This window comes from Tursiops truncatus, chromosome 3, assembly GCF_011762595.2.
Source record: "Tursiops truncatus isolate mTurTru1 chromosome 3, mTurTru1.mat.Y, whole genome shotgun sequence".
NCBI lineage: Eukaryota > Metazoa > Chordata > Mammalia > Artiodactyla > Delphinidae > Tursiops > Tursiops truncatus.
Window position 1 is genome coordinate 149,904,397 of NC_047036.1, and position 23,088 is coordinate 149,927,484.

At 39.3% G+C, this 23,088-nt stretch overlaps 1 protein-coding gene across 8 annotated transcripts in view; it reads left to right on the top strand.

The window, feature by feature from the left end:
• Positions 1–23,088, top strand: part of SFXN1 (sideroflexin 1) — a 47,373-nt gene that overhangs the window by 11,440 nt on the left and 12,845 nt on the right. For 4 of the 8 annotated variants that reach the window (XM_019946176.3, XM_073802805.1, XM_019946202.3 and 1 more), the window contains exons 2-8: positions 3,723–3,895; positions 15,544–15,714; positions 16,432–16,530; positions 18,061–18,136; positions 18,728–18,813; positions 19,739–19,866; positions 22,657–22,706. In XM_019946176.3, the coding sequence (XP_019801735.1) occupies positions 3,732–3,895; positions 15,544–15,714; positions 16,432–16,530; positions 18,061–18,136; positions 18,728–18,813; positions 19,739–19,866; positions 22,657–22,706 (774 nt within the window). In that variant the 5' untranslated portion in view covers positions 3,723–3,731. Of the gene's footprint in view, positions 1–100; positions 206–3,722; positions 3,896–15,543; positions 15,715–16,431; positions 16,531–18,060; positions 18,137–18,727; positions 18,814–19,738; positions 19,867–22,239; positions 22,342–22,656; positions 22,707–23,088 lie in introns of those variants that run through there. The other 4 variants (XR_004525960.2, XR_012330984.1, XM_019946183.3 and 1 more) reach the window with 3 other exon arrangements.

A 23,088-nucleotide genomic window follows, 5' to 3' on the forward strand; every position in this document is an offset into this window, starting at 1 on the left:
GATGCTTCCCATTGTGATTCTTCCCCAAACCATTTATTACCTACTAATATAGTGGATACTTGGCTTACCTTGTTTATTGTCTGTCTAGCCTTCCATTGCCAGCACCCGACATCAGCTCCACCAAGGCAGGAATTTTTGTGTTTTGTTCACTGATTTAGCCCAAGAATCTGTCACGTGGTGGGTGCCCAGTCAGTGAACACTAAAGGTAGGAGCACTTTCTAGACCTTAAAGAAAAAACAAAGCTAAAAGTTTTGTCCTGGTCAGAATTTCATCTGTTCTGTATTTAGTATGCGATCTACTTGAGGGTAAGAATTATACCTTCTAGTGGTCCATTCAAAAACAGAAGTGAGTTAGACCAGATTATCTGTCTTTTCTAGTTACATGATTATATGTAGCATTTATTTGGTGACGTTTAAGTATAGAAACAAATTGTGATCTATACGCCTAAGTGTAAATTCAAATTATGACCCTTGGATGAGGCCAGTGTCCTCATATTGGGGAAAATACAGAAATTGGGGGTAAGCATTTAGGAACTTTCATAACAATATGATAGAGTTCTAGTATATCTGCTGAACCTAATAATAAAAATGGGGGCTTTTATATGTGTCCCACTTTTTTATTTCATTTTTTCAAAATTTATTTTTAATATAGTTTACAAAAGTATTGGTTCATGATGGGACCGGAAATTAGAACAACCAAAGCAGGTCCTTCACCGGACATAGTTGAAGAGGCACTAATCAAATGGATGCCGGGGCTGACTTAGGAAACTGGTGTAAAAAAAAAAAGAAAGCTTGAAACCTTCTGGACCTTTATGAATCGTCTCATAGATCTTCAGATTTTCCTCTCCTATAGTGATTTTCAACTTTTTTCTTTTTTGCTTTTTCTTCCCCCCCGCCCAACCCTCAAGCATTAGAACCCTCCCTTTAAATGATCATTGCCATAAAACCCAGATGTAGAGAGCAGATGAAAGCAGACCTGCTCTAGTTGACTATAAACGCAGGGGCTCAGAACCCACCTGCTTGAATCCCCTCCACTCCCTGCAGGTCACTAGCATGCCTCAGCAGAGCCCTAGGTCCCTGTACACAAGTCTGAAAACTGTTCTCCTGGGTGTGAATTAGAGTTTTTGTTTGACTTTTTGTATGTTTTATAAATAATACATTAGGTACATTCTTATTCAAAATTGAGACATTTCTTCATACAACGACACAGCTCTTTGAAGTGAAAATTATATCCTTACATCCCCGGACTTGACGTTCATGGCTTAGAGGTGTCCTAGTTTGAAATTTAGACACTTCTCTTATCATAGCCCAGCTGACTGAAAACCAGCAGGGACAAACCTTAGTTAAACAAAGTCATGTGTATTTCAATGAGGGAGACCACACACTGGAGGAACTGGGAGTGTCTCACCAACAAAGGAAAAGATAGGTCTTTCAGAGCATCTTGGAGAATGGTGGAACTTAGGGAAGTTTAATGAAGCAATATTTTGATTGGCTCAAAGCAGGGCTGGGTGTAAAGGTCTGAACTGTGAAGTAGCCCATGACCTGGAAACTACAAAGTTTCCTTGGAAACTACAGAGTTAAGAAAGACATGGAAGGGACTTCCCTGGTGGCGCACTGGTTAAGAATCCTCCTGCCAATGCAGGGGACACAAGTTCAATCAAGCCCTGGTCCGGGAAGATCCCACATGCTGTGGAGCAACTAAGCCTGTGCGCCACAACTACTGAGCCTGTGCTCTAGAGCCCGCAAGGCACAACTGCTGAGCCTGCCTTCCACAACTACTGAAGCGCATGCACGTAGAACCCATGCTTCGCAACAAAGAGAAGCCACCGCAATGAGAAGCCCACGCACCACAAGGAAGAGAAGCCCCTGCTCGCCACAACTAGAGAAAGCCCGCGTGCAGCAACGAAAACCCAACACAGCCAAAATAATAATAATAATAAATTAATTTTTTAAAAAAAGAAAAAAGACGTGGAATGTTGTGTCCAGAAACTCCCTAATCTGAAACTCTGCATCTGGGCTGGAAATCCAGGCTCCTTTTCTGTGTTAAAGTGGGATGATTCATTCTTCCTAGTATGATTTCAAACAGCAAAGTTTCTGACAGTCTGTGATTGTGGAGAACAGGGTTTCTCAATGAGATAAGAAAGCAGTGGTCACCCAAAGAAGGGGGTTGTTAGGACACCTTTTAGCTTCAGTGTGACCTTGGGAGAAATATGGTTTCCTATTAGCTTTGCAGCTGACTTTATCTGTGTTTGTCATCCCAGCCTGCTTTATGAATAATGGGGCTGATTTTTACTTTCTTACTCTCAACTGACCAGCTGTTTTACATATACTAGATTCCTCACATCTCTGGGCCTAACATGCTTGATTTTGATCCAGTGGGCCATGAAATGTGTTAATTTGAGATTCTGATAAAGTTCAAATGGCAGGCGTCTGCACCTGACATCTTAACAGACCTATGATCTAGTGAAGCACTGAAAAATAACTTCATGAAAAATACCTGGAAAAGAAAGCCACTATAAGAACCAATATTAGAAATATAGAAAGAGGAAAGAGGTATGAGAAAGCAATGGTTTGAAGCCTTTATAGTGATAAGATCCTTTGACCTGCTAATATCACATAGAGAGATCTAGTTGAAGGAAGTCACCAGTTATGAGGAAAAAAATTAATAGACAAGGATACAGCATTATTTTTCATGGTGAAAAACTGAAAATAACATAAAGATTAAAGGTGTTGCTAAATACCTGAAATGAATATTTAGTGCCACAGGGAGTGCTCGTGAAATAAGTACAGCAGGAAACAGTCAAGATATTAAAATACAGACTATGATATCAACTTTATTTTTTTAGTTAGAGGATAATATGTATAGAAAATGTCTGCAAGGAAATATATCAAAACATCAACAATGGTTATTTCAGCATGGCTAAATTATAGCAGATTTTGTTTCTTTATTTTCTACAATAAGCTTATATTATTCAAAATACTACAATAAGCATGTATTACAGCAATACAAAGCAGCTCTAAAAATAAGCGTATATTACTCAGCGAAAGAAACTAGTTACTTTAGAAAGAAGTAATGGTTCTTAGCCAGAAAATAAGTATTTTATGAGGAAAATAATATGCTCTATGTTATTACTATTTATGGGGTTGTCCAAATGTGTTTTTCCCACTATGACTGTTAGATTGAGGAGAATAATTTTTCATTTTTGATTGGTGGTTTATACGCTGAATAAGGCTGAATGAATCTGAATCTTGTTTTAATTCTAGACTTTTTAGCATGTAAGCCTTTTGGCATAATTAGTCACTTCTACTTGTAGGAAAAACAAATTTAGTAAACCAGAGTGCCGCAGTAGTTTGACGTTGGTTCTTTCATCCAGAAAAAGTGTTTCAGACTTCAGACACTGTTATTGTTAATGTTATTTTTAACTCTTTTTTTATTTTTTTCTGAAGAATAGATTTCCAAAGTAAGGGATGATGAAATACTATGTCCTTATAAAAAGAACTATGTGGGAAATCATTGAAATTTGGTTAAGATAAATTGAGATTTACAGACAAATTTAGCTTTGGATTTAAATAGCCTTTCTGCCATTTATAGCAAAATTATTTTCATAAATAGGAATGTAATGTAAATAACTCTTTATTTGAAGATTAGTGTGACTACAAAGTTCCTCAATGTGTAGTGACTTTGTAAGTCTTAACTAGGCCTGTCCTTTTGACCCTCTACAGTCCAGGACAATGTCTGGAGAACTTCCACCAAACATTAACATCAAGGAACCTCGATGGGATCAAAGCACTTTCATTGGACGAGCCAGTCATTTCTTCACTGTAACTGATCCCAGGAATATTCTGTTAACCAACGAACAACTAGAGGATGCAAGGAAAGTAGTGCATGATTACAGGTAACATTAACAAGTATGCTTTGGGGCTTAATATATGAATAGATCATCATGTTAGCCTATTGTCTTTAAACCTTCCCTTAGTGATTTTTCAACATTTTTTTTGCAATTGATTCCTTTTTATAAAAAAAAAAAAATGTAAGAAATAGGAAGACGTGTTTCATTCCCCATTGTTGACACTTAACACAGATACCCAGGGTTCGTAGTAACCTGAAAATAAGCCAGCCGTCCCTCCAACTCATAGGTGCGAATCCGTGAGGTCCCCTTTCTAGAGCCCTGCCTTCTGCTCGATAATACAACCACACCTGCATCCACAACTTTCTGTCTCCAGATAGAGACTGCATCTGACAAAAAGCAAGTTGTCAAGAATTAGGGTAGGTTGTTCGCTTCTTCTCAGATTAAGCCCCAGGGAATTAACCCCACATACAGTAGCTCAGATGGGAAGGATGCTGGTGACACAGTTTGTAGGTTTGGGATGGACTCTGTCAGTTCAAAAAGCCAGGCATGAGGTGAGAGAAGAGACATGCTCTAAGGCAATGGTCACAACTTTTCTTTTTTTTTTTAATTTATTTAATATTTTAATACAATTTTTAAAGGCTACACTCCATTTACAGTTACTACAAAATATTGGCTATATTCCCCGTGTTGTACAATACATCCTTGATCCTATCTTACATCCAATAGTTTGTACCTCCCACTCCCCCACCCCTATGTTGCCCCGCCACACTATAACCGCTAGTTTGTTCTCTGTATCTGTGAGCCTGCATCTTTTTTTTTTTTTTTTTTTTTTTTTTTGCGGTACGCGGGCCTCTCACTGTTGTGGCCTCTCCCGTTGCAGAGCACAGGCTCCGGACGCGCAGGCTCAGTGGCCATGGCTCTCAGGCATGTGGTATCTTCCCAGACCGGGGCATGAACCCATGTCCCCTGCATCGGCAGGCGGACTCTCAACCACTGCGCCACCAGGGAAGCCCAAGCCTGCATCTTTTTTGTTACATTTACTAGTTTGTTGTATATATATGTTCCACATATAAGTGATATCATACAGCATTTGTCTTTCTCTGTCTGACCTATTTCACTCAGTATAATGCCCTCCAAGTCCATCCATGTTGCTGCAAATGGCAGAATTTCATTCTTTTTTATGGCTGAGTAGTATTCCTGTGTGTGTGTGTGTGTGTGTGTGTGTGTGTGTGCGTGCCACATCTTCTTTAGCCATCCATCTGTTGATGGACATGCAGCTTTCTTGATAGAAGACCATATAAGAAATATTTCAGCCTTCGTGGACTACAGAGGATTTCTGTCTTATTCTAAATGTTCTGCCTAGTCTTCTTAGTGTCTTGGGGGTTTGCTTGCTTGTTTGTTTGTTTTCCAGGGCTTTTTGTTTGGTTGGTTGTTTTACAATCCTTTAAAAGATGTAAAAATCACTCTTAGCTAGCCAGCCACACAGGCCACAGACAGTAGTTTGCTGACTCCTGCTCTCAGGGAAAGTCAGCCATACGCTGAGAATTGGATTAGTGGGAGCTGTGAGCCTAAACATGCCAAGAATAATCCATGCAAGGCACGTATTTGACTGTCACATGGGTAGTCAGCGAGGCCACCAAGGGCGGTCGATAAACTTTGTTACCAAACAGTGAGTCTGGCCAGGTCTTAGCATGCGCAGCCGTGCAGAAAGAGGGCTCCCTGGGAAGCAGAACGTCCTGGAGCCCTACGAGCAAGTCCTGAGGAACGAGGCAGAGGAAGACGGCAGAAGCGCATTTCAGAATTCCGGCAAGTCAATGTTCCATGATGCTGGAATAAAAGCCATAAAAAGAGGAGAGGTGGAGATGTAAAGACAGCTAGAGGAGTTGAAAAGAAGCCATAAAAGTGATTGCAAAGCCCCTAAACTTGTAAGAGCAAAATTAAAATCTTCACTGGAGGCAGCGGTGGAGAAGTAATGACATCAATGGTACCGAGAAAAAAGTGGAAACAGAGATGCTGGGGATAAACCTGAGTCACTCTCCAAGGATGAAGATCTGAGGTCGGCACACTTTTTCTGCAAAGGGCCAGATGATAAACATTTTCAGCTGTGCAGGCCCTACAGTCTCATTCTCTGTTGTTTTGCTTCTTCACCACCCATTATAAATGGAAAAACCACTCTTAGCGCACCAGCTATTCAGAAATAGGCGTGGGCTGTAGTTTGTCAACTCCTGATATAGATGAAAAGGTGAGAGTGTGAAAAGGATTATATTTCAGGGGACTAGAGGATGGAGAGTGAAGATATAATTTATTGATGCTTCTCAAGGAGAAACTAGAAAAATGCAAAAGATGTCATAGTAAGTAGATAAAAGAATTGTCCTGTAGTGAGGACAGACATCCACAAATTAGGCTCACCCTGTTTCAGGCAAAGAGACCCACATAGGGAGATTTTTTTTTTCTTTTTTCTACAAAGCAACTTTTAAAAATTTCGTAAGCATTCAAACAGTGAAAAAAAGTTATTAAAAAAGAACAAATGACGGAGAAGTCTCAATCTTCTTATCTATGTACTGAGTGCCAGAGGACAGTAAAGGAACGTGTGCTGAGGAGTTTCCAGGAGAAAGCATGTAACCCAGGAATTTTATACCAGAGTGTCTCTGTTTACAGAGGCAACAGAAAAATACATAACAACATCAAAAATAAACTCCTCATAAATCCTTCTTGAGAGGTCAGGAGATGAAGCAAAATTGAGTTCAAAAATAGGAAATCCATAGTATATTGTGATTCCTCAAACAATTCAAAATAGAATTACCATACGATCCAGCCATTCTACTTCTGAGTATATACCCAAAAGAATGGGAAGCAGGGTCTTGAACAGATGTTTGCACACCCGTGTTCATAGTGGCGTTACTCATAATAGACAAAGGTGGAAGCAACCCAAGTGTCCATGGATGGATGAATGGAAAAGTAAAACGTCGTCTATTCACACAATAGAATACTATTCAGCCTTAAAAAGGAAGGGAATCCTAACACGTGCTACAACATGGATTAACCTTGAAGACATTCTGCTAAGTGAAATAAGCCAGTCAGAAGAGGACAAATTATTGTACAATACTACTTAAATAATGTGCCAGGAGTAGCCAAATTCATAGAGACGGAAAATAGAATGGTGGTTGCCAGGGCCTGGGGGGCCGGGGAATCAGGAGTTATTGTTTAATGAATACAGTCTCAGTTGGAGACGATGAAAACATTCTGGAGATAGATGGATGGTTGGACAATAACATGAATATGCTTAGTACCACAAAACTGTACAGTTAAAAATGGTTGAGATGGTAAACTTTATGTTATATACTGTATTACAGTAAAAGAAAAAAAGAAAGCTGTAATATAAATAGACTAGTGATGAATGTCGAAACTGTTAAAATAGAAATAGTTGTTACATTTCTAGTTATAAAGCAATGTATAGGCAAAAAGAAGTTTTAAGTGTTTTGTAAAAAATAGTAATAGCTATCTGAATCTAAAGCCCTAGATTGTAGTATCAAAAAAAATTTTTTTAATTAAAAAAAGGAAGAGGGGGAATTAAAAGTATACCAAATATTTACCTTAAATAGGAGGTGGACTCAAAAGTATGTATGGTTTGGCTCTTTACCATGTTAGAGAAATGTATCTTAGAATGGTTTTGAGAATCTTTTTTTTTTTTGCGGTACGCGGGCCTCTCACTGTTGTGGCCTCTCCCGTTGCGGAGCACAGGCTCCAGACACGCAGACTCAGCGGCCATGGCTCACGGGCCCAGCCGTTCCGCGGCATGTGGGATCTTCCCGGACCGGGGCACGAACCTGTGTCCCCTGCATCGGCAGGCGGACTCTCAACCACTGCACCACCAGGGAAGCCCGGTTTTGAGAATCTTAATGGTAACCACTAGTCAAGTTAAATCTTAGTATATATCTTCTAAAACCCCAAAGGCATAAAAACAAAGACAGCGTAGTAAGTATAACTAAAGGTAAAACCAAAAAACTGTCATGGAAGCTTTTAAAATAACGTAAAACAAGATGGAGGAGGCCAGACAGCTTAGTAATAACAGTATGTGTAAAAGGGATTAAAACCCTCTATTAAAATCAGAGACTTTAAAATTGTGTAAAAACACTTAAAAAGCTCAACAGTGACATGACATCCCAATCAGAATGCATGAGGGTTGCTAGCTACATGACTAATCTCTGTATGAGGTCACTGTGCATGTAAAAATACAATGACTTCCTCCAAGAATCGTTGAGCACCTCACCTTCTTTTCTCTTCACCTTTTAAGGAATATAAAACCCTTAAAGTCTGTGTCATAAATTGCTCCACTGGGGATTAGGGGTAATGCTGCTTTTATATTCATTATATATCTATATATCTACATCTATATCTTTATCTATATATTCATCAGTAAAACCAATTTGTGAATTAATGGATAAGAAATACCCCAGAGTTCTCCCCCTACCCACTAAGAGACAAATTAGCTGTGAACTCTCAGAGGAGAATAGCTCAAAGGGTTAGTTGGAGTCAAGGAAGCATCATGTACAGTGTACCTTCAAGGAATATGAATACCAATAATCTATAGTCCTCATGGGATACCAACGTACTATTTTAGTATGAATCCAAAGGGAGGTAATAAAAATGGCTAACATTACAAAGCAGGACGAAGGTAACTGCAAATAAAAAGGAAGCTGTATGAAAATCGGACAAAATTCAGTTCAGGGCGAATAGATCAGAAAAATTTGATATTTATAAAATGACCATGTTTGGTATTCATGAACTAGTTAATGTTACATCAAAATATACAAAGAAAAGACTGTTAGAAATACAGACAGAACTTGATTAATCACATCAGAATTGTTCAGTACTTTAACTGTACAAAAAGAAAAACCAAAAGTAAAATTACAAAGTAAAAATAATGAGAAAATTAATATGAAAACTTAAGGGATTGTGCCAAAATTGTACTCTGAGTGGAAGTTTATAGTTTTACATGTCTCTCTGATTAAACGTTAAAGGCTTACGACAAATGAACTGAGACTTCAGCTTAAGAAATTAAAGAACAGCACAAAATAATAAAAAGAAAATAGCAATAGCACATGCTGTGTAATGATACTGCCTGAAGCACTTCATGTACATTCATTTAAGCCTCAACAGCCCTTGAAGGTAGGTGCTCTCGTTATGCCCATTTTTCAGATGAAAGAACTAAGGCAGAAAAGTCAAAGTCCTGCCACTGTTAAGTGGCAGAGCCAGCATAGGAACTCAGACAGTCTGACTCCACAGTTCATGCTGTTAACCACTATATAGACTGTCTTTCAAAGAAAACAGAGAGAAGGTCATTTTTTTAAGGTCAGAAATTAACAGAATTGAAAAATACATGAAAAACTGGTTCTCTGATAAGCCCAGAGAAAGATAAGCCTCTGGCACGTCTAATCAATATAAAATAAATAAATAAAACTCAAAGTATGTAACAAGAAGATAAGAAAGTTGCCTGTGAGAAATAGAAATATAAAAATGAAGGGGATTCCCTGGTGGCGCAGTGGTTAAGAATCCTCCTGCCAGTGCAGGGGACATGGGTTCGATCCCTGGTTGGGGAAGATCCCACATGCAGCAGAGCAGCTAAGCCTGTGTGCCACAGCTACTGAGCCTGCGCTCTAGAGCCCGCAAGCCACAACTACTGAAACCCATGTGCCTAGGGCCCGTGCCCTGCAACAAGAGAAGCCACCACAATGAGAAGCCCGTGTACCGCAACGAAGAGTAGCCCCCACTCACCACAACTAGAGAAAGCCCGTGCGCAGCAACGAAGACCCAACGTAGCTAAAAATAAGTTAATTTTTTTAAAAAAATGAAGCCTACTATGTAGCTCTTTGCTAAAAATTTTAGAAATATTAAGTGAAATGTCTAGCCTTCTATGAATATATAAATTACCAAAATTGACTCAATCCAAAATAAGGCAAGGAAAGAGAAAAAAAAGGAACAAGGAAGAGATGAGACAAACAGAAAACAAAGAGCAAGATGGCAGAATAAATAAATAAAAATAAAACTTTCCCACAAAAATCTCCAAGGCCAATTAGCATCACAGGTGAAAGAAATTATTTCTTCACAGAAAGAAACTATATCAGTTCCATCACAAACTCTCTCAGAAAATAGAAGAGGGGGAAAGACTTCTTCATCCTTTTTTTTTTTTTTTTGCGGTACGTGGGCCTCTTACTGTTGTGGCCTCTCCCATTGCAGAGCACAGGCTCCGGACGTGCAGGCTCAGCGGCCATGGCTCACGGGCCCAGCTGCTCCACGGCATGTGGGATCTTCCCGGACCAGGGCACGAACCTGTGTCCCCTGCATCGGCAGGCGTACTCTCGGCCACCAGGGAAGCCCTTCTTCATCCATTTTATGAGACCACTGATAGCAAAACCAAAGGGATTACAAGACAAAAATTACAGACCAAGATCCCTCATAAACATAGACACAAAAACTCCTCAACAAAATTTACAACTTAAATCTAGCCATCTTTAAAAGGGATAATACCCAAAATAAGCAGAACCCAAATATGGTTCGTCACAAGACTGCAAGTTCATTTTAACATTTGGAAATCACTGTATCAGTAGACTATGACAGAAAAACATACAGTCTTCTCAATAAGTGCAGAAAAAGCAGACAAAATCCAACATCCCTTCATGATAAAACTCTCAGCAAACTAGGAATAGAAGGAATAAAGTACATCTAAGAAAAGCCTATAACTAACACCAAACTTAATGATGAAAGAATGAAAACTTTCCCCCTGAGATCAGGAACAAGGCAGGGAGTTCAGCTTTCACTACATTTATTCAGCATTGGACTAGCATAGCTAGTCCAATAAGAAAAAAAGAGCAACAAAAATAAAAGATGTACAGATAGGAAAGGAACTAAAACTCTCTTCATTCACAGAAAACATGATCATCTATATATAAAGAAGCTACCAAAAATGCAAATAGAGTGTTTAGCACAGTCACAAGATATAAGATCAATATACAAAAATCAGTTGGGTTTCCGTATAGTAACAATTAACAACTGGAAGTTGAAATTTTAAAAATCATATTTTCAGTAGCAACAAAAATATTAAATGCATGATTTCAAGACTTACTGTAAAGCTCAAGTAATCAAAACAGTATAGATATATAGATCAGTGGAACAGTATAGAGGATCCTGAAATAGACTCAAACATATATAGTCAATTGATTTTTAAATAAAGATGTCTGGATAATTCAATAGAGAAAGAATATTCTGTTCAATGAGTGGTTCTGGAAAAAATGGATTTCCACATAAAAAAAGAGTATTAATCTTTAAACAAAATCATAAACATAACTTGAAATAGATGATAGACCTAAATATACAAGCTAACACTGTAAAACTTCTAGAAGAAAACAAGATAAAATCTGTATGACTTTGCGATAGGCAAAGGTTTCTTAGATAAGACATAAGCATGAACAATAAGGGAAAAGATATGTCTCTCCACTTCGTAAGACACTGTTTAGAAAACAAAAATGCAATTCACAGACTGGAAGAAAATATTTGCAAAACCTATAGCTCATAAAGGACTTATGTCCAGAAGAGGTAAAGAATTCTTTTCATTCCAACCCAATTTGTTTAAATGGTCAAAAGATTTGAATAGGCTGATGACACTAAACCAAAGAAAATATAGAAATATCAAGTAAGCCTATGGAAAGATGCCGAGCATCATTAGTTGCTAGGGAAATGCAAATTAAAACCACAATGAAATATCACCTCACACCTGTCAGAATCAAAAAGACAACAAATAACAACTGTTGGCGAGGATGTGAAGAAAAGGGAACCCTTCTGCCCTTTTAGTGGGAATGTAAATTGGTGCAGCCACCTATGGAAAATAGTGTGGAGGTTTCTTTAAAAATTAAAAATAGAACTACCGTACGATCCAGCAATTCCATTCCTGGGTATTTATTCAAAGAAAACAAAAACACTAATTAGAAAAAGATACATGTACGCCTGTGTTTATTACAGCATTATTTACAATAGCCAAGATATAGAAGCAACGTAAGTGCCAATCAATAGGTGAATGGATAAGAAGATGTGGTATATATAGATATGTAAAACATCTATTACTCAGCCATAAAAAAGAACGAAATCTTGTCATTTCCAACAACACAGATGGACTTGCATGTATTATGCTAAGTGAAAATAAGTCAGACAGCGAAAGACAAATACTGTATGATTTTACTTACATGTAGAATCTAAAAAATAAAACAAATGAACAGAAAACAAAAGCAAACTCATAGATACGGAGAACAAACAGGTGGTTGCCATAGGAAAGGGGGTTGGGGGGAGGAGAGAAACTGGTGAGGGAGATTAAGAGGTTCAAACTCCCAATTACAAAATAAATGAGTCACAGGTATACAAGAGGTACAGTACAGTGTGGGGATATGTCAATAACTATAATTTTAATATCTTTGTAAGATGACAGATGGTAATTAGGCTTATCGTGGTGATCACTTTGAAATGTACAGAAGTACCGAATCACTGTGTTGTGTACCAGGAACTAACATAGTGTTGTAGGTCAATTATACTTCAAAAACAAACAAGCAGACAGACAAACGCATAGAAAAAGAGATCAGATTTGTGCTTACCAGAGGCGGGGGTTGGGAGAGGGGGAATTGGCTGAAGGCAGTCAGAAGGTATAAACTTCCAGTTATAAAATAAATAAGTACTTGGGATGTGATGTACAACATGGTAAATAGAATTAACACTGCTGTACGTTATATATGAAAGTTGTTACGAGAGTAAAGTCTGAGTTCTCATCAGCAGGACAAATATTTTTTTTCTCTGTCTTTAATTTTGTATCTGTATGAGATGATGAATGTTCACTAAACTATTGTGCTGATCATTTCATGATGTATGTAAGTCAAGTCATTATGCTGGATGCGTTCAACTTAGACAGTGCTGTATGTCAACTATATCTCAACGAAACTGGAAGAAAAGAGTATACATTGGAATGTCTAAAAATGAAAAACAAAACAAAAACCACAATGAGATACCATTTTCTACCTACTAGAATGGCTAAAAAGAGAATTGATAAATACCTGTGGTCCATTCATTGAATGGAGTACCACTCAGCAATTAACCGGTCACTGATACAACAAAGATGCATCTGAAAGCACTATGCAAAGTTGAAGAAGCCAGACACATACTACTACTTGCTCGTATGATTCCATTCATGTGAAATTCTCAGAGGCAATACTGTAGTGGTAGAAAGCAGATCTATGGTTGCTGGGAAGTGCAGGGAATGACTCCTAAGGGGCCTGAGGGAACTTTGAGGGAGATGAAAATATTCTATACCATGATTCTGAAGGTGGTTACACCACCGTGTACATTTTTCAAAACTCATCAAATTGTATACTTAAATGAATGACTTTTATAATATTTAAATGATACCTTAATAAAGAGATTTAATTTCTTTTAATGTTATGGGGACATAGAACACAAAAAGATGCTTTCCCCTTTGGTAACCGTAGGTTTGTTTTCTATTAGACAGTGTTTTTCAGTTTCATTCCTAAGAACTATATATATATATATATATATATATATATAAAATACCTGGGAATTAACTTACCCAGAAGTAGGAGGCAAGTACAGACCACTGGGCGACATTAAAAGATGCCTTTGAGTAACTGGAGAAATATGTGGTAGGCCTGGATAGAAAGTCTTATTGCTGTAGAGATAGCAGTTCTCTTCAGCTTAATATAGTTTTGGTCAAAATACAATTGCGATCCCCTATAACATTAACAAAATAATTGTAAGAGTTACCTGGAAGAACAAATTACTGGGTGTAAGTAAGGCACTTTTGAGAAAGCAGACGAAGAGTAGTGGAGTGAAGGACCATTGCTCTACCAGATATTCAAAGGGACCCTCAGTTAAAATGGTGGGTTTGGCAGCACGAGGTGTAGATGATGGGCACACTGTAGAAAGTCCAGCCTAACATTCACAAAAGTTCATGATGGTAAATATAGCATTGAAATCTTGGTCTTGGAAGGGCAGACCAGCCAACTGGAATCTAAAATTAAGCAATTTCACATATTCATATCTTAAGATAAATTTCAAATAGCTTAAAACTGTGACCAAAAAAAAAAACTATTAGGAAAATGCAAAGAACTATATAGGTGAACATACCTATAATCTTGAAGTGGGTCACGCCTTTCTAGGCAGGAACTCCATTTGTTCCTACCTGACTGCATAATCATAAAAATTTTCAGGGTGGCAGATAACATAACTAAACAAAATTATCCACATTGTATAAAGAATATAACAGGTTACCTAAATAATAATGATGCTACTGCTGCTGAGGATAAAAAAAAAAAAAAGACATACTCAAGTAGAGGAAAAGGATAAAAGATATATTTACAGTTTTAATATTTTACATAGCTTTTGTCTCAGCAAATGTACTCATTTCTTTCTAAATAATCTTGGATGGGGGAAAAGTTTTATTTATAAGGATATTTACTTCCTTATCCCTTACCAATGGAAAAGGTTAAAAGCAATTAAAATGCCCAACAGTAGGGGATTGGTATAATTTCTAAGGCTGCCATAGCACATTACCACAAACTGAGTGGCTTAATACAACAGAGAAATTTATTCTCTCACAGTTCCAGACTCTAGAAGTCTGAAATCAAGGTGTTGGCAGGGCTCTGCTCCCTCTGACGGCTCTAGGGCAGAACCCCTCCTTTCCTCTTCCAGCTTCTGGTGGCCCTAGGCTTGTAACTACGTCACTCAAATCTCTGCCTCTGTCATCACATGTCCTTCTTTGCATGGCTGCACTTGGTCGTATAAAGGCATCAATCATTTGATCTGCTCCGTCCCGCCCCCGCCAATCCAGCATGACCTCATCTTAACTATGTAATTACATCTGCAAAGACCCTGTTTATAAATAAGGTCACATTTTGAGGTTCCAGGTGGACAAGAATTTTAGGGGGGGACACTATTCAACCCAGTACAGATGATATAGAAGAATATCTAAAGATATAGAGAAATGTTTACAAAATATTATTGAATAAAAAAGGTGATTTGATACAATGCCTTTAAATAAAAATATCATGTATAATAGATCCAATAAAAGCCTGAAAGGGCATTTACCAAAGCATTGCTAGTGGTGCTAAGTTGGGAGAGGCTTGAATGACTTTAATTGTGTTAATGAATTCCTGTATTTTCTAAATTTCTTGCAATGAATATGTGTTTCTTTGATAAAGAGGAAAAATAGTGAGCCTTTCTTATCTAGGTTTTCAAACTATAGGTTTAAAAATGAATTCACATTCTTGATTGCTACAGATTTTGTCTAACGAGTTAAAAATATCTTAGCATTTACAGAGTTCAAAGTACATTTTTAAATGTCATTTAAAACAAAGACTATTTCAAAGTTGAATACTTCCCTATTATACAAGATGCTTTTGTTTTTCCAAATTATAGGCAATTTGAGGTTTATGGGTTTGATGTGCTCATTTTAAGTGTTTATTGTCTTTTGTGTTATTAGAATTTTCCCTGACTCTGTAATCGTTAGATTTGTCACTCCATCCAGACACAGATGTTCTAGGTAAACATAAACTCCAGAACATTCTAGCTACATGTCTCCAGAGCACTGGTGAGATATTTGGAATGAACAATCACGATGTTATTTGTTGCTGTTTTCCTAGGCAAGGAATTGTTCCTCCGGGTCTCACAGAAAATGAGTTATGGAGAGCCAAGTACATCTATGATTCAGCTTTTCATCCCGACACTGGTGAAAAGATGATCTTGATAGGAAGGATGTCAGCTCAGGTTCCAATGAACATGACCATCACAGGTTGTATGATGACATTCTATAGGTGAGTTCTGGCAATGTAACGACAGTTGGTTTGCTTTATATTCCAGAAGCTTAAAGTACATTTTTTTTATGTGAGTGGTTTAATCGAAATAAATGTCATTTCATGTGGCGTTTCAGTTTGTATAAATGTTGCAACTCTAGGGGGTTGTTTTACCTTTTCCCTCTGTTGAGTAGAACTCTCCTTGTTGCCCAAAAGGAGGTTGAATTTCTCCCTAAATCTTAGACCCAAAAGAAAATGAGAAAGAAAATAAAAAGATCCTCTAAGCAGATTCTGTTTAATCCATTCATATGCTATAGGTATAAGTATAGGTGTAGGTGTAGACATGTAGTGAGGAGGAACCAGAAATAGCCTACAAATGGCTTTTTTCCCTAAGAGAAGGGACCTGACATTAATCACATTAATTGGGTGCCCACTCTTTGCTGGGCTCCCTTACAAATTTAAGATAAAATTTAAGTAAGTTATCTCCATCCTCACCCTAACCCTCTGAGTTTGTTGCTATCCATATCTAACGAATGAGGAAACTGAGAATCAGAAAAGGTAAAAATCTGCCCAGCCACACCGGTCCTCGGCCTCTGACCCAGAACACACAGTCCTGGACCCAGCGTTCTCCCTTCTCCAGTCCATCTCCTCTCGGGTTACTGGTGCTCATGTTGTCCATTCTGCATGGCGGCTGATTCACAAGCGCTGGTGGGTATGTGATGGATCGATCTGTTTCAGGACCACACCGGCAGTGCTGTTCTGGCAGTGGATCAACCAGTCCTTCAATGCCGTGGTCAATTACACCAACAGAAGTGGAGATGCTCCCCTCACTGTAAAGTAAGACTGGAAGATTTAACTGTCCTCTGCACTTCTCTGGGGTTCATTTGATTCACTGGTGATGCTCTCCTGGTTAAAAAAGTATATTTGTACAAATTGTTTATACGGTTTGGAATCCTAGGGAGCATATTTTTCAGTAGTGTTTCTTTTCCTCCCTTTCTATGTAGGTAACGGTTTTTTGCAGCCTGCCTTTCCAGACATCATCCAGGCCGTTAGTGGCTCTGGTAGGAGGACATGGCTCCCACACCCTAGGGCGCATCCCCGCCTCGCCCCCGCAGAACACACAGCAGGCAGCTCAGGGCTGGCCTGTGTGACATGACACACTGTACCCCCAACCACCCTGTGGGTGTAGACAGATACCAACATCAAAAGTAGCAGAATCAACAGTGTGATCTCTGCAGAAATCCAGGGGAATTTTGTATCTGATTTGTCTTTAAAATAGGACGCCTCCGGAACCCAAAAGAAAGTGAATGGATTTAAAATTTTGCCTCCTGTGAAAAGATGTTCAGATAGACTAAAGTGATTAGTTAACCAAAACTTTGAGCCTAACTTAGTAACACTTCAAAGCGTTTTCTTTTTTGTTTTAACTCTCAAATTGCTTTTGACCATCTGTAGTCTTCTATTATCATCCTAGGGAACAAAGAATATTGAAATCTGCAACCCAGCAGTGCCGGTCACACCTTCATTTCATCCAATCCTTGAATTAGAATTTATTTTAAAGCAAGAGAGAACGGCTTGGGCTTAATTGTATTTTGAGGATGAGACTTTTAGTCTTTTTATACCATAAGATGTCATTTTTAGAATGGCGGCACTGCATTTTTACTTTCAGTATGTATAGTGATATTTTGAGAAGTATTTTTTTATTTAAGCAAATATGCTACAACCATTTAAGCTAATATGCATTCTCCCACATTTGTAGCTTGCTGCACAGTCCCTGCTTCCTTCCCCCAACCACCACGCATGCGTATTCTCTCTGTCTGCTCGTTTGGCATGGTAGTTAGGTTCTATGTGAAGAATGCCATTTTTGTGTGGGTCTGCGTGCTTTTTCTCTGAATATCTCTACTTGTAGAGTGATGACGAATGTTGTTCTGTGGGATCTCCTTTTTAAAATTTATTTTATTGAAATACAGTTGATTTCCAATGTTGTGTTAATTTCTGCTGTACAGCAAAGTGACTCGTTAACACATACACACATTCTTTTTCATATTCTTTTCCATTATGGCTTATCACAGGATGTTGAGTATAGCTCCCTGTGCTAGACAGTAGGACCTTGTTGTTTATCCATTCTATATATAATAGTTTGCATCTGCCATTCCCAAACTCCCAACGCATCCCTCCCCTACCCCGCTCCCTCTTGGCAACCACAAGTCTGTTCTCTATGTCTGTGAGCCTGTTTCTGTTTCTTTGATAAGTTCATTTGTGTCATGTTTTATGGAATCTCTATTCTTAATCTTGATTTCTTCCAAAAATGTTGGGCTTGAGTTTTCTGACGCACACTTGTTGTTTATGTACCATTTTCCTTCTTTTCAGTGAACTGGGAACAGCTTATGTTTCTGCAACAACAGGTGCTGTAGCGACAGCTCTAGGACTCAATGCATTAACCAAGGTACTCAGATTTTTATTTCCATAGCAGTAAAGCTTCTTAATTTGTTCTCACCTGCCTGGCTCTAAGTCTCTCTGTTAATTTCTCAAAATAGTTCAAGTCCTATGACTCTCTTATTATAGTCATTATCTCCGACTGCTTTCTTAAAGTGTATCTTTCAATACGTTTGGGAAGGAGTGTCACTAATAACGTCTGCCAAGACCCTGGTCTGTACCTGGCACTGTGTATTCAATGCTAAATGCTCACCCATCCATACAGCCCACCAGAGGCTGGGTGCCGGGCTGGGTACCTCCAGGCACTGCCCTGAAGAGGTAGAGGAGTCAGCATCTGAACCCAAGACTGTGGGACTCCAAAGCTCCTGCTCCATCAGCCACATAAAGCCATCAAAATATCTTGGAAGTCTGCCTTGTCCCAGTGTGCCCAGGCTGGAAATAGAAAGTACCTCTAGGAAACCAAGTTTTGAACGTACTCTTGGCCCAAGTTTCTATACAAATAGGACTCTGCATTTGTAGAGGTTTTCAAGAAGAAATAAGTACTTGCATTCAGTACTACAGGAAAAATAAGATCTTGCTTTTGGAATTATCTTTTCTGCAGCATGTCTCTCCGCTCATAGGACGCTTTGTTCCCTTCGCTGCGGTAGCTGCTGCTAATTGCATTAATATTCCATTAATGAGGCAAAGGTAAGCTTAATATGCCCTCTTAGAGAACACTTGTGCTTGACAGTAGGGTCTTATAATAATCTGCTTTGTTGAAACTTAAATAAATTTGTTTTATTTTAATATTTACAGATGAAGTTTTATGAGATCTGGGATCTGCTTCCAAATAATCTGGTTTTGGGGGTGAGGATGGGTCCATTGATGAAACAAGGTCAGCTCTGAGTTGCTGATTATTAAAGCAGGCTGATGGCCATATGGGGTTTAGAATAGTCTTTCTACCTCTGTATAATAAAAAGTTTAAAAAATAGATCTCAAACTTACGTCTATGCCTAGAAAGCTTCTTCTATACAATAGGTTCTTCCCCCCTTCCCCCCAAATTTTCTCTTGGGGTTTCAAGTAATATTAATCTATATCTCTGGAAGTATTTTTTAGTGCTGGCAAAAATTAAAGGAGAAGAAAAAACGAGAAAAAAGCATTTTGGAATGGATAACAAAAAACAGGGTAACAGTAAGAGCTATAATTGTAGCAGTAGTGACCATAGTTAAATATGCAATAGTTCCGTGTACTTGTGACGCCTGTGTCAGTACAGTTAGTTTATTTTTTAGTAATTATATCTATCTCTCATTTGGAAAGTTGCTCAAATTTGCACATGAGCTTAGAAATCAGCCTTATCTCTCAGTTAGCGTATTCACCTGTTGAGTCCTATTGTTGTTCAAAATGCTACACCTTTTTTTTTTACAAAGTTTCCTAGCATTATTTTACTTGTGTGTCTATCACACGAGGATTAAGCATGTTTGTGGTTTTAAAAATAGACTTATTAGTGCCAAAAATGACACCGGAGTGGATTTTTGGATTAAGTAGGGACTTGGGCTTTCACAGCTTCAGTGCTGTTTCCAGCCATTCCGCGAAGGCACCTGTGAACTTCTTTGCCCGTTGTCTTGCTCTCTAGGGAACTCAAAGTTGGCATTCCTGTCACAGATGAAAACGGGAACCGCCTGGGCGAGTCGGCAAACGCCGCTAAACAAGCCATCACGCAAGTAGTCGTCTCCAGGATCCTCATGGCGGCCCCCGGCATGGGTGAGTAGAGCTTTGCCATCCATTCATTTGTTCGGTACGTTTCAATCAAACAGGCATTGGTGCACCAGTGAGCAATAACCGCAAAGGATCCCTTCCCTTAGTGGAACTTACTTTCTGGCGGGGGAGGCAGAAAACTAACAAAAATAAGTAAAATATGAATAGGTGAGATGGTTATAGAGCTAAGCGGGGGGTGGGGGGGAAGAGGGTTGGGGATCTTGGGGTGGAAGTGCTATCGAACGTAAGTCCGTGTGCCCCACATATAGTGAGGCCAAATGATACCAAAATGTTGGGAGTTTGGAGCAGAGAAAGGTTTATGGCAGGGCCATGCAAGGACAACGGGTGGCTCATGCCCCCAGAAACCCCCGAACGGTCTCAGCAAAGCATGTTGAAAGGCCAGGTGAGGGAGGGGGGGCACAGGGTGTGTGATCAACTCATGCACAATTCTCTGATTGGTTGATGGCGAGGTAACAGGACAGTTAACATTATCAATCCTTAGGCACCAGAAGGTCTGGGGGCTACGTGCTCATGATCATCAAACAGTTAATTTCTTCCATTGGGTGGTGGTTTTTAGCATCTGAAAAACTCGGGAAATATCCATGAGGTACTGTTAGCTGGGTACTTCAGAGAGGAGATGCAGCAGAGGATATGGGGAAGGGGTCTGTCCCAGGAAGACCCCGTGCGGTCCTGCTTGGTTACAGAAGTAGACTGGACAGATGGGAGCGAGGGAGCCAAGTGGTTCCAGGGTCGAATATTCTGGGCAGACGGAACAGCAGGAGAGCAGGGAGCTGTGCCCAGTGTGACGGAAGCATCACAGGAGGCAGGTGCAGCGGGAGGGGAGAGAAGGGTGTGGGGACAGTAGAAAGGAGTAGACGAGGCCCCAGCGGGCAGAACGCAGATGGCCCTGCAAGCGTTTGGAGCCCTGGCTTTTAATCTGAGGGGTAGGAGGCCGTGGAGGGTTTCGAGCACAGGAGTGGGAATAATAATCCGGCTTAGGTTTTAACTGAGTGACTCAGGGTCCTGCGTTGAGAGTAGGCTGAAGAGGGACCAAGAATGGTGGTTGGAGACTGTTCAGGAAGCTGTTGACTGCTGCAGGCAAGAGATTATGGTAGTTGGACCAGGGCAGTGACAGTGAAGGTGATGACAATTTGAAGGGAAAGAATTTGATCTTTGTAAATCTTGAAAAGAAACTTCCAAAAGTTCTTGAATAGGAATAACTTCTACTGAAGATTTATTCGTATCAATGGGAAAACCTTAGAGCATGAACCAAGTTGGGTTATTTATAGGAGCTATTAATATGTGACTCAGTTTTGTCCCTAGGGCCTGGACTCAACATAACCAAAAGCAGAAAATCTCCGTGGTGATTTAGTTCCCCTGAGAATCTCTCGTCCACTCCTAAGGCTTCTTCAGCTACCCTCAGACCAGGGCTCTCGAGAAGGTTCTCAGACTTACTCAGAAATCAGAGGGCCCGGGAGTACATAACTCTTTGCAGAAAAATATAAATCTATATTTTACAGAGAGAAATGAGTATGTTTACTTTCCTTGTCTAAATCAGATGCAAACAGCACTTGGCTATTAACTAAACTCTCAAAAGAAGCATACTTAATCAAGTGCTGTCAGGTTTTCTCACTAATACTTTTTGTTGTCTTTAAATTCCTTTTGTCACTGGGAAAGCTCATCAGCAGACAGTAGGAGTGGGCAAAGGAAAGGTGAAGAAAAGGGCATGAAAGAAAACTTGGAGGCGCATTCCAGCCAATTGCACTCCAGCTAATTGGTTATCTGATTTAACCACCATTAAGTGATTTAACAAAGAAGCACCTCAGTGCCCTCATGAGACAGCGGTGTGCACCGTAGGGGTGAGTGAATGGTGGAAACCACAGTCGTGAACTGTAGGCCAGGAGTCCCCTGAGTCCGGGACCAGCACGTTGTCAGTAACCTACGAGGAGGCTGGGGAGGCAGCCCCAGGACACCTGCTGAGCCCAGATTTCCAGTTTGCCGAAATCAAGGTGGCCATTCTGGCTTCTACCCTGGGTGGGCTTTTGGTTTTGTTCTTTCCCATTTTGAAATAAGGACGCTCCTCTCTGAAGTTCAGCCGGCCCAACAACTTTGTTTCCAGTGGCTTGGTTACTTTAAACATTATTTAGTCCCCGGAGAAGGAACACAATCTTTCTATCCCAGCGAAATCTCTAAAGGTAATTGATACATTGAAATTGATGTGACAGTTTAGTCTGATAAAAATCATGAATAAATGAACTAACACTATCCAGTGTTTTACGTGCATCATTGCATCTAATCATCCTGGCTAGTTTGATACAATTGTGCCTATTATATAGATGAGGAAAACAGAAAACTGAGGCTCAGAGAATTGTTTTCCAGGCTCACCCAGCTAGCAAGTGGTCTGCGTGACTCAAAGCAGGAATCTTTATACTGGACTCTACGTGGGATGGACACCCCAGGAAGGCTGCATTTGTTTCATTGGTATAGGAGGGAGAAGTTCCTGATGTTTGTACTGTTGTGTATTTAATGTTAGATATAAAGTTCTCTTCAATATCATAAAATTTTCTGGCTGGCAAAGAGCATTGTGTTATTTTTCAAAAATCTAGAGAATGGAAACAATGGATTTTTTAAAAAAATACTAAGGTATTTTAAAGAATTATTGCAATTACTTTTACTCTGCCAGTGCGAAAATAGCCTAAAAGTAATATAAGCCTTTGTGAAATTGTTGGGGGGAACAAAAAAAAAGTGAGCTGAAAATAGACATGAAGATTTAAGTGGATCTATCTTTACTTCCAGCCATCCCTCCCTTTATCATGAACACTTTGGAAAAGAAAGCCTTTCTCAAGGTAAGCCCCACTTCTATTTATCCTTGTCTCAATCCTTTCAGTTTGTTTTCAGACTTCAAATTGAAGTATTTCCCACATGAATAGTGAGTAAAGAATTTGAAGGCCAGTGGCAATTGGGCACTTCCGGGAATATTTTATTTCTAATATCAGGTATTTGAAAAAGCTCTCATAAATCTTCATTTATTGAATGCTGCCCGCTCCTCTTGAGAGGTTATAACCCGGGTACACATTCATCGTAGTCAGCAGTCGGATCCCTAGCTAGACAATAATGAGGAGATGGTGTGAATTTGGAATGATGTGTTTGTAAGTCCCGATACATACTATCAGAAAGGAAGAAATAACCTGGAGTAGTAGCTTCACAGAACACTGAATTTAGAGCCCT